This window comes from Buceros rhinoceros, unplaced genomic scaffold (assembly GCF_000710305.1).
Source record: "Buceros rhinoceros silvestris isolate BGI_N320 unplaced genomic scaffold, ASM71030v1 scaffold7536, whole genome shotgun sequence".
NCBI classification, from domain to species: Eukaryota; Metazoa; Chordata; class Aves; order Bucerotiformes; family Bucerotidae; genus Buceros; species Buceros rhinoceros.
Genome location: NW_010415754.1, coordinates 62,982 through 79,625, shown reverse-complemented (window position 1 = coordinate 79,625; position 16,644 = coordinate 62,982). Strand labels below are relative to the sequence as shown.

Here is a 16,644-nt window from a genome sequence, read left to right as displayed (position 1 = left end):
GTGATTTGCAGACAGAGGTGTTCGCGTCTGCTGGTCTCCAATGATGTCTTCACTGCCTCTGTTGTGATGGATGGTTTTTTCAGCATTTCCAGGAGAAAGTGGAATCACTGGAACAAGAAGCAGCGAATGAAAGACAGCAGCTGGTGGAAACTCACATGGCACGGGTGGAAGCCATGCTGAATGACCGTCGCCGCATTGCTCTGGAGAACTATATCACAGCCTTGCAGACTGTCCCGCCCAGGGTAAGTGCAGTACCACAAGCTCTGTCAGCTGTGTCAAAATCACTATAGTCATCCGGGGGGGGAAAATGTGTGCCCAAGGACAGTCCCAAGTATGGAGCAGTGAGCTTGTGTTCCCCATGCAAGAGCTACTACAGCAGTCACCTAGTTTGAAAGTTAAAAGTTTAGGCTTTGTGTGTACATAAATGTAGGCACAAGCAGACACACACCCTGTACGTACTTACAGATTACTAGATACATACATAAAGGTACTCAGGCAAGTAACATGAAAGTGATTTGGTGGTCAGAAATTGTAACCGTTCACAGATCCTGCAGAAGGATGGTGAAGCATCCCAGCAGGTGATGCATAGTAGGACGCTTCATCATGTGCTGTTGGAGCTTAATGATGCGCGTGGTTGTGATTTTCTGTTTTGTTCGTTGCACTGTTGAAATGTTTGGTGAAGGATCTTGTGAGGATTGTTGGTGTGAAGCTAGCACACAATTCAGAGTGTTGTCTGTATTGGATGTCATGGCTCTTGGTGGGTGCAAACACTAAGTTCAGAATGTGGATTGAATGGAATTTTTAGTGACTCCATATGAGTGATGTTTGTATTTAATATCAAAATAACTGGTCTGTGATCTCCAGAAGAGAATCTGCACGAATGCTGTGGGAAAACAGCCGAATGTTTTATATACCTCTTGAATCTTGAACACCTCCTAGGTGGAAAAAACATTATGTTACTAAATGACTTTTGGGTCAGCGGTGTAAGATGCAGCCATTAGATTCTGAATTTGGCTTCACAGGTAGTAACATCAGTATGACTAACCTGGTAAAATTACATGTTTTGAGTGAATGTCCCTCTGTAGAGAAACCCACATATTCAGTGAGCATGGAAAAGTGACCATTGTCTTAATTATCATCATCAAGCTTTTTTCTCCACCCCATGGGGCAAATCTCTCTTACTGTGTGCCAAGTAAAAGAAAAATCTTTTACTTAAGTAAAAGTGTCCTGGGGAGACTTTGGTGTAGTTGTCTGAAGAGTTAATCTGTATTGTGCAACATAGTAATTTATGGAAAATTAAGCTCGTCTGTATTAAATTGGTAGAGGAGGATATTTGGTCTGAATGTGAGATACGTATTGTAACCTCAGACTGGTGTGAGGGTAGTGAAGGGCTTGGACTCAAGTGTCTGGTTAGCAGGCAGATTAGATTAACAAGTTACAGGCTGGAATGTGGCTTCCTTTAGGAAATGAGAGTCTGCAGCCCGGAACTGAGAGTAAGATGATGTGAGTGCGTAGACTGGCTGCAGGTCATGTTTGCTTTCTTGCTGTATGGTTTTGGGTAGTTCATTCACCTAAGTAAGATACTGTTCATGTTTGCCTTTAGCCAATCAGCTGGTGATGTCAAGTTGAGCCTCGTGTAGATGTAATCCTGTCTGAAACGTATCCCGGAAAAATGATTTCGTTTCAAGTTGGGTGTGGATCAGGTGGACAGCTTGGTTCTGCAGGTATCTGAGGTTGTGCAAGGTGAAGATGGGGACTACACATAACTGCAGAATGGTCTTGAGAGCTGCTAAAATGTGTAACTTAATTCCTAGCACGAGAACCTCAAACTTGCATGTTTGTGGAACACAGATGACATCTCCATTGCCAAAAAAAAAAAAATAACTTCAGCTGCAGAACACTGAGGGGCAAAAACAACAACACCAACTTTGGGACCAGAAAACCTGCATTTTATGCAGGGGTTGTTTATAGTCATCTCCCAGGACATTTAAATTAATAATACGTTTACTGTATCAGTGGGAGAGCATCAGGCCTGAAAGGCTGTGTCGAAGAACACTGACACATGACTCTGGTAGAGGTAGGTTTGGAAGGTACTGTTACGAGACTGAGGTACATCCCGTATTGTGCCCCTACAAAAGCTAATCCTTCTGAAAGGAACAGGCAGCAAGCATGGAAGTAATATCAGCTGAAGGTGCTACCAACCAGGGTTTCATCTCAGAACTAATGGCCGTGCACAGTTTGAAGAATAATGTTTTGAAAAAGTTCCTTTTTCAGTCTTGTTGATGGTACTGTGCTTGTCTCAGCCCTTTTTGATTGTGTGCTCTGTAGTTACTGACAGTTCAGGCATCTGCCTATGAGCTGCTGGTCAGATGTGTGCCAAGCGCATGAAAAAAAATGACCTTGAATTCGGTAGGAGGATTTGTCTGATTTTATTGTAGGGCTGAGGGTGAAACCTGAGGAGTGATTGATGATAGCCTAATGAATGAGTCCTGTCTGCTAACTGCTTTGCAGGATATGGAGCCAGAAATCTGAATACAATCTGAATGCAAGCTTTGGCTGCCTAGCCAAAGAGAAAATGGGATTAATGGAAAATTTTACTCTGATACCCTAGCTATATTTCTCTCTGGCAGTTTTCCCGATTAAACTAAAAGTACGTTTGATGCAATTGTGTTGTCTTGGGGAGAGCAAGTCATAACCTTACCGGTGACTTGTTAAGTAATCTTACAAAAGGAAGGTTTTTCAGGATTTCTCCAAAAATATTTTTAAGAACCCCCTTCCACAGCCTGCGTCAAATTACGTGGTTTATTATTGGTATGTTTACTACAAAAGTAGATTCTGAATATTGAAAGTGATCAAGTCTTTTTCTCTGAAGTTGTAAGGAGAGAATTGGGGTTTAAACTGAAAATTAATTTAGACTTTTATTGAAGTGCATGTCTTCTGCACAAAGCTGGGAGGGTTACCGTAAGTTTGGGGTGTGTATATAAGTATGAAGGTGTATTTGTGTGCAAAAATCTTATTTTGCATGTGCTGTTTAATGCCTTGGACATACTGTCTTGTACTTGAAATTGAACATTTCCCAAGATTTTTTTGACTTCTGGCAGAAGCAGCATTTTACTCTTGGATGTCTAGAAATCCATGACCAGTCTTTGCCTGCAGATCAGTTGTCAGAGGAGTACAATCATCTGGCACTCCTGGTGTCATCAGACTGGTCATGGATGTGATGCATGGTTCTCTCTGATCAGGACTAAATCGTGATCCACTGGGAACTGCTGTTTTCTGTGCGTTTACAGATTATGTGGTGCTTGTGTTCAAGGGTGGGCTTCTCAGGGGAGCTGAAGAGAAATGTCCTCTGGCCGGAATTTCCTCTGAGCTATGGAGAGGGGAAGCTGGAAGGCTGTGTGTGAGAAGTATCCTTTCCTTCTAAGGTGGCAAGATATGGGTCTAGGGGAACCTTTTGTCTGTGCCAATAGGGTAGTCATTACATTCTTGTACGTGCCTAGAAAATCAGCTATTTTCAGTGCTGTTCTACCTAAACAGGTCTAGGAATCTTTTATGAATAGCTTCTGTACCAGACCAGAAACTTTAACTGCAGGGGTTTCTTTCAGCTGTGATGAGCTGATTGTCCAATGCCGATGTCAGAGGTGTGCTTCAGAGTACCACTCTGAGCAGTAAGGGAGGCAAGGATTGTACAGGAATGAAATTGCAAAGTTCAAGGTCTACTAGAAGACAAATGTGAGCGAAACCAAGTATTTGTACCGTTGTTCTGTTCTCAGAAGCACTGTCATGCAGGCTGCCCAGAAACTCAAAATTTCAACCTCTTCCCCGATTCCTGATGCAGCTTGGCTGTGTTGCTATACTTTGTTGCCTTTGAAAATGGGGTGCAGCTGTTCAGTATCCAGTGTCAAAATACTGATTGCTTCATCCTGCTTGATGGCCTTACTACAAAAAAAGGAGGATTAGTGGCAGCTGGAACCAATATGCCTCTAGTTTTAAAAACAGTTGGAAATTTTTCCCTTTATTTTGCAAGTTAGAGAAACGCAAATCCATCGTTCTCTGTGAGCAGATTGATTCTGTAATTAGCTTATGTTCCCTCTTTCACATATATGTTGAATTTTGCTGGATTTATGTCTCTCTGTTTAATCTTTGTTGGTAAAGAGAGGCACATTCTCTGTGGGAAACTGGTGGTGGGGGTCAAACAGAAGCAGAAAAGGACTCCAGCTCCTAGTGGAGCTGGTGAAATACAGGTTTCAGAACGAGGACACATACAGCAAAATTTTGAAAGGTAATTAATTAACCTCCTTACTTTGTGCATAGATTAAAGTGAGCATATAATCATTAAAATAGTTTAAAATGCTTGTCTTCTAATTCAGCACAATTTTACTGAAATGTAAATTATTGCTGAATGGAGCAGGATCATTAAGATCAACTATAGCATGTACTTTCATCATTTAAATTTTTTTGCCATGAGTTTTTTTCTTGTTATCTTCAGAATTCACTTTAGTGCCTTTTGTGCTATGGGAGTGGTGTCTGTTCACATGGAGAGAGCACAGTGCGGGCTGAGTTGAGTCTGACCGTTTGGACATGGGAGAGGGATCTGCCTCTGTGCTTAGGAAGCGCCAAGCCTTCCCTGAATCCCAACGAGGTTGCTGTGGAAATAGGCAGTTGGAGGTGGGCCACAGCATTGCTGCTGGTCTAGTGATAAAAATCCTCCTGTGCAGTAGAAAAGAGCATTCCAGCTTTAATGCTACACCCTTTAGGTCTGCTCCTCCAAACCGGTACGCTTACAGCTGTGGAATTTCTCACATACACTTAATTTTGAAGGATTTTGTGAAATAGCATGGATTCCAGCTCTGCTTTTAAACCAAATCAGACTCAAGAAACATAGACACCAGTTTTCCAGCAGCTTCTGAGGCTTTTATGTGACTAAAACAGACTATCGTGGGTTTTTTCCCCAGTCTATGGGCTTGACCATATCGTATAGTGATACACCTAGGCTTGCCAGTAGGTTTTTTGTATGAGCAAACAAGAGGCAATTCCAAATAGGTATTGAGTTCTGCAAACCCCTGTCAGCCTCATTACATCTAAAATGCAAAATTCTAAAAGAGTGAGCAGAAACAAAATCTGTCTTAATTTGTCAAAGTTGAGTAAGTTCAAATCCTGAAAAGCATATAATGAGATTGAATCAAATACTGTTTTCATTTTATTCTGTCCCAGGAAAAGTTCTTGGAAGAGTAGACAAAGGGAAATCTTGCATACCTTTATGGCCATGTATTTGTGATACGTGGAGTACTAAACATGTTCTCTTATAAATTAGCAGAAATTATGAGAAGGCGTCTTTAACTCCACATGAAAGGTAGCTGGATTAGGGTTTAGTTGCGTCTCACCCATGAGTAAGTCTTGCATTCATCCTAGCCTGCCTTTCGTGAACGTTCCTGAAGAGAACTACTACTCCTGTGTCAAACATGACTTGCAAGTTAATAACACAGCTGGTAATATATACCTAATGTGGTATACAAGGTATTCTTGTTGAGTGAATGAAAAGCAGCAGTTGTTGTACATTTCAAGAGCAGTAGTCAGAAAGGACTGGTGATTGATTTTTCTCTAAAGGCAAGATTAAATAGCACAGTACAGCATTGTAAAACTTTCCTCTTTGATTTAGAGAGAATTTTGATCAAATGGACAAGCCAGCTCAGAATTTCCCGTGGAAGTTCCAAAGCACAGAGCCAAGAAGTTGTATTTTAAATACACAGAAGTACTTTAATAGGATTTTTGTGTTGTTTCTCTCTAGTAAGTATTTTGTATTTCCGTGAGAGGAGTCTAAGTTATATTTGAAGCAATTCAAACTACGTTTGATGTTTTTACTTTCCAAGTTCAGTGACATTGTGCTGTTTTATCACTCCCTTAAAATCTGTAATAGTAGACTAGGATCACTGTAGAGTTCCTGGAGGGACATCTACATGCGTATATATTCATATTTGTATTTGTGTATAAATACATTACTTGACAGAAACCTTTTTTTTCAGGCATTTTAGATCTCTCATATGGTTGCTTTATGGGGTGACCTTGTCTCAGTGCTGATGCTATCTGAAATAAAGGCACTGGGTTACAGAGTCAGTGGGGCTGGAGCTAACCACCAGGTAGCCAAGGAACCATCAACATTTTCTGCTTCATTTGAGCTGGTGCCTTGTACCGCTGAAAATCTGTTAACGAGCTGTCAGGACTGCCTGGTTAAGCTTTCAAACCACGGGGTTGCAGGACAGGACCTTAAGTCTGCCCCCATGCATATATATATTCACAGAAAGAATTGTCTTCCAAATAAGAGAAAAGGCATATTCTCTACATAAACTCTATTCTAGTTTTAGTTAGAAAATTAGCTTTTTAGTGGTGCATTGTCAGCCTAGGTAGTGTACATAAACCACATACGTAGCCTGTGAACCTGCCTGCTTTGTACCAAATGTATTGAATACATGCAAATCCCAAGGCACTCACGGATACCGTATAAAGTGCAGCGTTTTGGAGTACTCAGTAGCCAGTATGATACCTAACAAACAGCATTGCTAAGGAAATAATATGCATTGTGAGTTTGCTGGATCCTGTTGCTGAGGAAGTCGCTGGCCATTCTAGTCACGGGATAAATGACAGTAGCCAATGGCATTGGCCTGGGTAACTGAAAATATGGGGATAACAAAAGTTGTGTTGGGAGTATCCTGGTCACTTTGAGAGGAAAACAAAAAAAATCAAAGCCGACAAAAAAAATCGAAGCCAACAAAACAAGCACAGACAACCGAAAATAGCAGAGTTATTTCATGAGGCTTAGGTAGATCCTGGTGGCTGATACACATTAGCTATTCTGTGAGATGCTTTTTATTAAAGTGACTACAGACATGAACACGCTGAGGTTTTCCCTAGCAAAAGATGCAGCAGAATTTCGAGTGCTAAACCCATAATTTTTAAATGAAGCTTGGTGGTTGGTACAATATTTATGAAGAGCAAGAGGTGCCAAGCTGGCCCTAGGATGTGTCAGCCGTTTGTTCTTCTGCCACAGACAGTGTCAGAGCTGAGGCCTCTAGAACTTAATTTAGCTGATAATAGCACACTTTCATTTATAATTAAATCTGAAGGTTCCTGCCTAGGATCGAAGTAGTAGACAGCTGCAGATAGATATAATAGCTTGTGAGAGAGAAGCTTCAGAGACTGCATCTCCTCAGCCTGTGGAGCCTTTTCTCATTCTCTGTGCTTGACTGTTTGTTGTGGCCCCTCTGCTCTAGCCTCACAAGAGTTCATAACGTTGCTTGGTGTGCTAGATTTGGGGGCGAATCCTGCTGAAAGTATCTCTGCAAAAAGTGCCCACATGGGTGGGATTTTTAAGCAGAACCGTTTAATTTAATAGTGACATTTAAAAGAAAATGCATATGAAATGCAGCACAGAGGCAGGACTTGGGGTGAGGTTCTTTTGCTCATCCATAAATTTGTTAAGACTGCACAGAGTAGGCCTATGGTTCTAGGCACTGAGGAGAAAATTATCTATCTATTCGATTATTGTACTAAGTTACATTTTTACTGTCTGTTACATTCGGCTGTAAATTTTCCTCATTTGCGGTAACTGTGACACTCAGGTACTCAAAAGCCAGTGAAGAGCCTCATTGCCTGTTACCGGCTCCGGAGGTTTTGCCTTCAGCCACAGCCCTGAAGCCATGCAGCAGTAGCATTGCAAAGTTGTTGGGAAGGTTGGAGGTCTGACTTGATCCATTGCAACGGGGACTTCGAGCAAGGAAGCGGAGCTGTCTTACTGTATGTCAAATAAATGTTCAGAGGATTCTGCCACCTCTTGGGTTTTCTGATCAGTGTGGAAGTTACCCACTATATTACCTTAACAGTCGAGGTAGGGTGTGTTTCCTAAAGCTCACAGTAAAGAAAATTTTGGCAATAACAAGACTATATGCTAAGACTTCTAATCCATTTCAGCTTCCACTTCAGGGAAGCCTGAGTACTCAGGTCTCAATGTTATGCCCAGGGAATCCTATTGTTTCCATAGGTGCCTGCATCCACCCTAGGAACTTCGGTGTAGTGTGGTGCCTTGCTGACCAGGAAAGCGTTGTGCATCTCTGTGAGGAGACTGGATGCTTCACAAGGACTTCCTAGCTTTGAATCGTAGGGTAACGTCACAAGCTTTTAGGCAATGTGAGATCTCTGGATGAATAGCTGCAGTCAGGGTTAAAATGTGCATGTGGCTAGTTTTAAAAACGAAACAACTGAAACTCTGTAGGCTCATATACCTACATACAGCGGTTTTCTAGTGGGTTTGGTTTGTTGCTGGAGGAAAAGCAAAGTCTCTGCCCCTGTAAGGAAACAGCTTGCATTTTAATACTCTTTCTGCATTGTCCTGAACTTGAATTACGATTTTCCGCTGCCATCACAGGGATATTTCTTGACCACACATGCTAGAGGCATGTGTATCTCTTCCTCCTTTATAATGATAAGTTTGGGATATTTCTCAACGTTAGAAAAGGCACTGCAGGTGGACTGCTGATTTACCCAAGTGTCTGCTATGGTTAGTGGTATTTGACAGGTGTTTTCAAGATTGTTATCCCATTAACAAGTCTACATAATGACTGTTAATGTAAAAGTTTCATTGACGTACTGCAGTAGATACAAACGGACTAAGGGAAAACAAAAATTATGCCCTTCTGGTGTTGGACATGACACTTAATTGGAATGTCTCTTGAAGTAGAAATTAATCCTTTTCTCTCTAGTATGCCCTAACCTGCTATCTCGATGTGTCTTGGGGACAAGGAAACTTGAATTGCCAGGCAAGGTAACAAAATTTTCTGTCTTTGAAGTTTTCTTGTTGTTAAACGTTCTGGTCTTCTAGGCTTTGTTCCTGTAAAGCTTTATGGTTGTAACATTCCAGTTTGTTTGGCCATTGCCACAGCGTTGAGAGGATTACTTACTTTCCAGCATTTGTCCACAGTTTCTTGCAACTTCATCCCAGGGTGCTATGCTTTGGGAGTTTGGGGTGGTTTTCCTCGTGAATGAATTTTCAGTCATGAAGCCTCTAGTTTAATCCTGTGGCAGGGAATGGCTACACATCTCTCTCTTTCTGAAAAATCTTCAAATAACCTTTGGTTTACTTTCCTCAGACATTTTTAAATCTTTGCTTCTCTTAAGCTGAAGAGATTCTTAAATCTTTGAGCTCTGTAGCTTAGTATTCATCTCTTGTGTAAATGTTGAATTAGCTTAGGCTCTGTATTTGTCCATGAATCTAAGTCATCTTTTAACTTCACTCACAACTCTTCCTGCTTCAAAAAGCTGTGCACAGAGCCTCTGATGCTTATTTTGTTGCTTCGCCACCCTCTTCCCAGTATCCCTGCCAGTACCCAGAACAATTGTTCACCACTTCTGCTCATTCTTTAATCTACTGCATAGCAGGGTCACCTTTCCCTTTCTTCTCTCCTGCCTCAGCTTCATGCTTTTCACCGCTTGGCAGCTTCAGGTAGGATGCGCAAGCACAACAGCACAAGCAAAGTTGGGATGAAGGGAGATTTCCAGAATCCATCATAAACACTGAGTTAAAAATTAATGTCTTAGCTGAATGCTAGAAAACACTTCCCTGTTTTCAGCACTGTACAGAGTACAAAAGTACATAGAAATACCCATTTCTTAGTCTTCACTGCTCTATCATCTGCCTCTGTATTTTCATGTTCCCTTCAGCTACAGACCTTCCCTTTGTATTCAATTATATGCCTTAAGGGACATATTTAATCGGTTTCGCTAATTAAAATCTCCTGCAATATATACATAGACTAAGATTTTTACAAAAACTGGCACCCAAGCTGAGTGCCTTCGGAAGAACCAAGTAGGTGGCCCTTTTTTCTTAGGGCTTTTCAGTCAGTTTTGTATTTTGGATGTGTCTGTACCTTAAGCTCAGTGATTCCTTTCCTCTTTTCTTTCCTCCCTGGTGACATAGCAGTAGTGATGGGACAGGAGCATCTTGAGGATTTTTGCGTTTGGTTTCGTTTGATTCTTTTAAGTTTTGCAGTCAAGTCTGATGATTATTCCTTGACTTAGAGTAATACTTTCATGCGGTCTTTGCAGCTGTTGGGCAGGTTACTTTCTGATTTGAATCTGAATGTGTACATTCAGTTTACTGTTGACAAAACTTACCAGCTGTGATCTTTTTTGTTGCTAAAGTTTAACTGTAGTTGTCAGATGTCGACACTGGTTAAATATTCAGCATAGCAGAGCATATACGGGAAATGTTTGAAATGCTTCCAGTGGAGTCCAGATTTTAGAGGATCTTCTGGGAGGGATTGCCTGGGGCAGTGAAGGTTTCAAAAATGGGAGCTTAGATCATAGGGGCTTTCCGAGTTGGGGGAGAAGTAGATGGAGAGAATGGAAGCAAAGCCCAAAGAAACTGATGTTGGGTGTCCGTTAACTAGCATGCTGAAGCCGCACTTGCTGTCTTGTTGGGCCAATAGTATAGCAGTTAGACAAGAAAATGCAACAGCCAAATTTCCCTTTACGGTCAGGGGAAAAGTCTGAACACCTTCACCAGGGACCTTTTCTACTGACTACTACAGGTGCATCCTGCTGAGTGAGTTGACTCAGTGGATGTTCCTTACAGTAGTCAGACCTGCCTTCAGGAGATAGCTGCAGGCGCGGGCTAGCAAAGTGCTTTTGGTTTGGAATACATCTCCGGTGGAAGGAATTAAAGCATGTGTTGTTCTAAACTGATTTTTTTCCCTGTTGCTTTCCTGTAGCCTCGTCACGTGTTCAACATGCTGAAGAAGTACGTGCGTGCTGAGCAGAAAGACAGACAGCATACTCTCAAACACTTCGAACATGTCCGCATGGTAGACCCAAAGAAAGCTGCCCAAATCAGATCTCAGGTAATCCCCGCTGGGGGTTAATGGTGTTGTGTTTCTTGATAGCCCTGATGAAGTTTCTGTCAACCTATTTTTCAAAAAATACCTGACTCTTTTCTGTGGACAGCTTTATATGCAATATAAACAATCCGCTTTCTGGCAGAAGACCAGGGCAGAAAGATGTAGGAGTAGAGTCAGTATAACTTGTCTTCTGAGAACAACTGAAGACAGATTTCCTGTTTATCCAGGCAATGAGGCAGTCGTGGGCATTGCTTGAGGAGCCCTCCAGTGCATTAATACCCAGAGCCTTTAGTAGTGCTTTGGTAAATAATACCTCTGGAAAACTGTCAGGTATAGATTTAGTGGCCGCACACAGTTATGCTTCCCTCAGCAGATGTGGCAGAAACTAAAGGGCTGTAGCCATCTTGACTTCAGTCAACCCTTCTACAGTCATTGCAGAGGTAGTTGTAGTGCCTATAAAGGTGATTACTGCAATGCACTGGGGTTTAACGTGCTTTTTTTAAATAAGCACTGTAGTTCATGGCATTTTAACTGCTGAATGTTACTGCAGTCCTCAAGGAGTATGCTTTTATGTTGCCTTTGTAAAATGTGGAGAGTGAGAAAGGAAAAAAAAAAAAGAATGGCTTTCAAAACAGCAATTAAAATTGTAGGCACAGTGGATAAACTATTAAAAAAAAAGCGTACCAGAATCTGCTATTGTTCCATCTTCAGGATACAATGGGAAGAACTATTGCAGACAGTTTTTGAACTGCCTGGCATGGCTAAAAGCCAAATCAAAACCATATACCTCCCTGTTGGCATGATTTGCATATTAGATTTATCAAACATCTATTCCAGCCAGAATTGTACGTTGGAATCATGATGTCTTGAAATTGCTGGAGTTAGAAATGCACGCTTCTACCGTCTTCTGAAGTGACAGTTGTCTTTCCCTTGTTTGAAACATTAAAGCATGTCCTTTTGCATGACATGCCTTTTTAGTTTCTAAAACTGAACGATTTAATAACAAAAACCAGTGAATCTGCACCAGAGTACAGATTGTGTGGCAGCACAGGTGAAGAATGGAACTGGCATTTAAATACAAGAAGTGCAATGTGTTGCTTCGTATATCATCTTAAGAGTATTTCTGTAGTATCTTTGCCTCTTGAATGGGTCAAAAGTTTGGGGGAGTGTAGGCTGGAGAACGTGTTCATGAAAATTTTTGCAGAGGAAAATGGAAAACACAATATTTTGTTCAAAAGTGTAAATAGTCATATTTGGATTTGAAGAAGCCATACCGTTGTTTCATTAAAATGGCCATATGCAACCCATTTTCCTTTTTAGGACTAACTGCCTTGTCAGTCTTCTAAGATGCACCTCAATTTCCCTTTCTACTGAAGGCAGGGATACTTGTGGAGGTACCCTGGGGGAGCATACATCACAGGATGTTGTGACTCAACCCGTAGCAGTGTGCAGGAGTCTGAGGCAATAGAGCTGTAATTACAGGAGCAGTAATGTTTCTGGGTCAAATACTTTTGTCTTCAGCTGAAAATGCTTGCAAATGTTTTTAGCAAGAAAATGAAAGCTTTTGTCCGAGAGAGCTGTTCCTTCTTCCAATGTTAGGCTGAAGAAAAAAAAAACAAATCACTGATAGATTTTGATGCAGCAGTCATTGTGCCTCACTTGGTTTGCATGTTATGTGAAAACTTGCAGGTATGGGCAAATATAAACGTTTCTGAAAGGAAAATGAGACTGTGGATTTCTGCCACGATAGCTGCTGGTGCACATGCTCTGCCCCACGGCAAATGTAACCTCCCCTGCTCTAAATTACTGCATTCCTGTGGGACTTCAGGTAGTTGCTATGGAAGAGCATCTAGTACACTCATTTTGTAGCAGCTGTAATAGAGAGATGAATTTTACAATGGATTTGACATTTTCAGCACATAGAACATACCAAAATCTTATACCTAGCACAAGTGAAAACTGTCTTGCTCTCTGTAACCTCTAAAATTTGTGATAATGTCAAATTAAGCGTAATATTTGCCTCTTTAAAATATTTTTATTTTCGCAGGTTATGACACATCTACGTGTGATATATGAACGCATGAACCAGTCTCTCTCCTTCCTCTACAATGTGCCTGCTGTAGCAGAGGAGATCCAGGATGAAGTCGGTATGCAAACTAATAATATAGAAAAAGGAAAATAGTTCTGTGGTGAGAAATTAACTCCAAAAGCTAAAATATAGCATCTTACTTCCCCTCTTGATGTACTGTCCCAGCTGAAAAATAGGAGTGTTCTTAAATATAAATTAAATGATAATGAATACTTGAAAGACAAATCCTGTATAACCCATGCAGTGGCATCATCATACTGTTGTCAAGATCTTCCCTGAAATAGGTTAATTTACTTTTGGAGCCTCCATGATAGAGGGGCACAGCTATTGACGATGAGATTTACCCAATCCCTCGTGGGTTTGGGTAATTAATTTCCATGGTAAGTTTACGTTATATGCTGTAGACATTTTGGGAATCCTAAAGCTAAAAATTAGTTGCAGACCCAATCATCCAAGAAACATGTAAATATCAACTGGAGGTTGCTACATACAACTTGGCAGTACCTTACTGATCACGTATTTAGTTCTTGGTTAGTTGGTGAAAAACGTATCTCTTCTTCTCTTATGTTTTCCACCACATAGGCTAGGCTGTGGACCAGTAAGGTAACAACAGCCCCATTGTTTGCCCCAAGTTTGCATCTTCCTACAGTGCTGTCACAGCAGATGGCTATGAGAGAGAATGGTCTTTACTCCTGTCCAAGTTCCTGCTTCTGGCTGTGGCATTTCTGCAACAGAGAGATCTCTGTCACAGCTCCTGGACTCTGCCATGCGCTGCAACTGCAGCAAGGCATCTTCACTTAGCCTGTACCGATTTCAGATACGGCCACTGCTCTGGACGTAGTGTTGCTAATGTGCTTCTTTAAGAAAAACAAGATGTGGTTGAGTGCGGAGGCTGGAGATGGGATGGTCATTGTCTTTGGAAGACCTTTTTTCACAGGATACAATACTCTGCCAAATGACAGTTATTGGATTATTTTCACAAATAACCAGCTTCAGCTGACTAAGTAAATTACTGTTTTCTATAAAACACAAGGGAAGGAGGTATGCCATTGCGATAAGGATTAGGATGCATTTAGGACACAGGGAGGAGACTGACAAGGGAGTACTGGTGGATTCATTTGCACAAAGCACAGGTGAGAAGGGAGATGTGCATCTACTTGTGAAGCAGCTTGAGAGGACTCAGTATGAGCTCAGGAAGCTGAGGGAGGGGTTGAGGGGTTGGGAGGAAAGCAAAAGATAGCTGAATTATCCTTCACCATGTGTTTCTGTGCTCCGCAGTCATAAGGCACGATCAATAGTCTCAGTCTGTAGTTGTAGAAAGCCGTAGGGGGAAGCGGGGAGTGCAGAAAAACACGCTTTATTGATCATTCGAAAGCATGTCATTCCTATAGCAAAGGAGAGGCCGATACTGTTCGGTCTTCAGAATGCTCAGTTTGTTTGGTTTCTGTACCAATACCATTCCCTTGGGTTTTTTTGCTTGAAGGTTCTGCTATTCTTGTTAATATTAATGCTTGTTGGTGAGGACATTCTTCTAAATTTTCTCCTCCCTCCTAAATAGTGAAATGGAATGAGAACTTCAAAGGCTTTGAAGTGACATGTGAACAAAGGTGTCTTAAGTGCTAAGTGGTCTACAAAAATCTGACTCCTAATTTCAAATGTAATACTAATTTTTAGAGGAAAAAAGAGCCTGGACTTAGTAGGATATTATTTCCTAAGATGATGAGAGAAGCTAAGGTATCTCAAAAAAAATGTTTGTTACAGTTTCTTGAATACTTTTTTCCTACTTTGATTTTTTTTTTTGTGTGGTTTGGTGTATACTAAACACTTTTAAAAGCGTTATGAAGTTTAAAGTGATGAAAAGTAAGTTCTCATACTGGATGTAACCAGGCAGCAAAAATTAAAGCAAGCAGTGTCACATCTGGGTTGTACTAGTATCAAGGGTTAGGACTGCTCTAGCCCCTGGACAAATCACTGATGTTCTCTATTAATAAATAGGAAAATTTCAGTAATGAGAAGAAAGCCTATTCTCTTTCCGTATCAATATTCTTCTTGTTGGTAACATTGGCTGTACAGTTGGTTTTACATACTGGTTTTAATGAAGGTTTGTTGAGGCCATTCCCATCTGTTAAAGGAGGCAGTATCCTTCTAGCTTTGAACACTGATCAGTCTGTTTCAAATTCTGTGCTGAAACCAGTGAATCGCTTAGTCTCTGTACTCTTCATAAACCTATGGAAAAGGAAATCTGTTACAACTCCAGAATCTGTGGAGAAGTAAAATGCTGATAAAATTGCATTTTGTATCATTACTAAAGAGACAAATGTTTCATTAAATACCTTTTGTTAGAACCATTGACTTAGAAAAGTCTGAGTCAGTGAAAAAGTTGAATAACCTAGGAAGATCATCTCATGCATACAGTGTCCAAATAATAAGTTACATGTAAGGAAGCATAGTTTAAAATAGTTTAAATAGTTTAAAATAGTTTAAGTAGTTTAAAATAATTTAAAATAGTTAAAATAGCCGGGGATGCAAGTTAGATGGCTAATGTTTTAGTTCAGGGGTTTTGTTGATTTTGTTTCTGGTCTCTAGTTCAGCACTTTACTGCAGAGTTCTTCATGAACAGTTTTCACTCTGAGGAATGAATAATCTTTGCTTTAGAAGACACAGCTCTGACAAAGGTAGTTTTTCCCTAAATTGAACAGATAGTTCTGTGAGCAGCAAAATAAATGAGATCTAGTTGCCTGTGAACTTGTACCATGGGTTTAATTCCTCTTATATCTAACAAGGTGCTGCTTTCTGTTAGATTTTTCTCATTGCTGGAAGTGTTATGCCCTGCTTTGCACAGTTTCTTGATTATTAGCTGTTGACAAATTTGAATCTCAGGTCTTGGGATTTAATTACTGTTCTAGAAACTAAACTAGAAATACATGAAAGTTTCCTGTATGTCTTCCTGACAGCCCACTACCAAGGGTTCACCCATGGGAAATAGGTGGCGTTCTGTTGTTGGAAAATATATGTGCCTGAAGATAAGATGCACACTTGTAAATTCTGTCTGCTATTTTTGAAGTCCTTATGCAGAGCAATGATTTTGAATTATACAAAATGGAATCTAGAGTTATTCCTGGGGCATAGCAGCTACTTACAGAATGTATTCTTCAACAATCTGAAGATACTTGAGTTAATGCTTGGTGATCAGAGGAATCACAATCCAGCAGTTGGATTTTTTGAAGTTCCTTTAAAATACAACATATGTTTGAAGTTCCTATCTCAGAAGGCAGGTTTGCAGCCACAGGTTTAAGGTGCGGAATCCAGAATACTAAATCAAGCTAGAAGCAGCCTTTTAAAACTTCTGGTTATTTTCAGATCTCCAGCAGAGATGGTGGCAGGAAGTTACGGCAAAATTTAAAGGTTGTAGTGCTTATCCGCATGTATTCATGATGTCTGTTGACTTGAACAGAAGATGTCTTGATCTGAGTACATAGATACACAGGAAGACCCACAGCACTCCAAAGTGGCACTTAAATGAAGTGAGGATTTTTTTGCTTTTGACCAGCATTTAATGTGTAAATACCCCATTAGGGTGACAGGCACCTGTTGTAGCAGCAATTCCAGATATGTAAGGAAGAATACTGCTGGCTGTCTTTTGTTCATGCTGAGGCAGAGGAAAAAGGA

General features: G+C 40.7%; 1 protein-coding gene across 2 annotated transcripts in view; it reads left to right on the top strand.

Moving 5' to 3' along the window:
• Nucleotides 1-16,644, top strand: part of APP (amyloid beta (A4) precursor protein) — a 109,365-nt gene that overhangs the window by 49,701 nt on the left and 43,020 nt on the right. For both annotated transcript variants that reach the window (XM_010137531.1, XM_010137530.1), the window contains 3 exons: nt 84-242; nt 10,761-10,889; nt 12,934-13,033. In XM_010137531.1, coding sequence (XP_010135833.1) covers nt 84-242; nt 10,761-10,889; nt 12,934-13,033 — 388 coding nt within the window. The remainder of the gene's footprint in view (nt 1-83; nt 243-10,760; nt 10,890-12,933; nt 13,034-16,644) is intronic.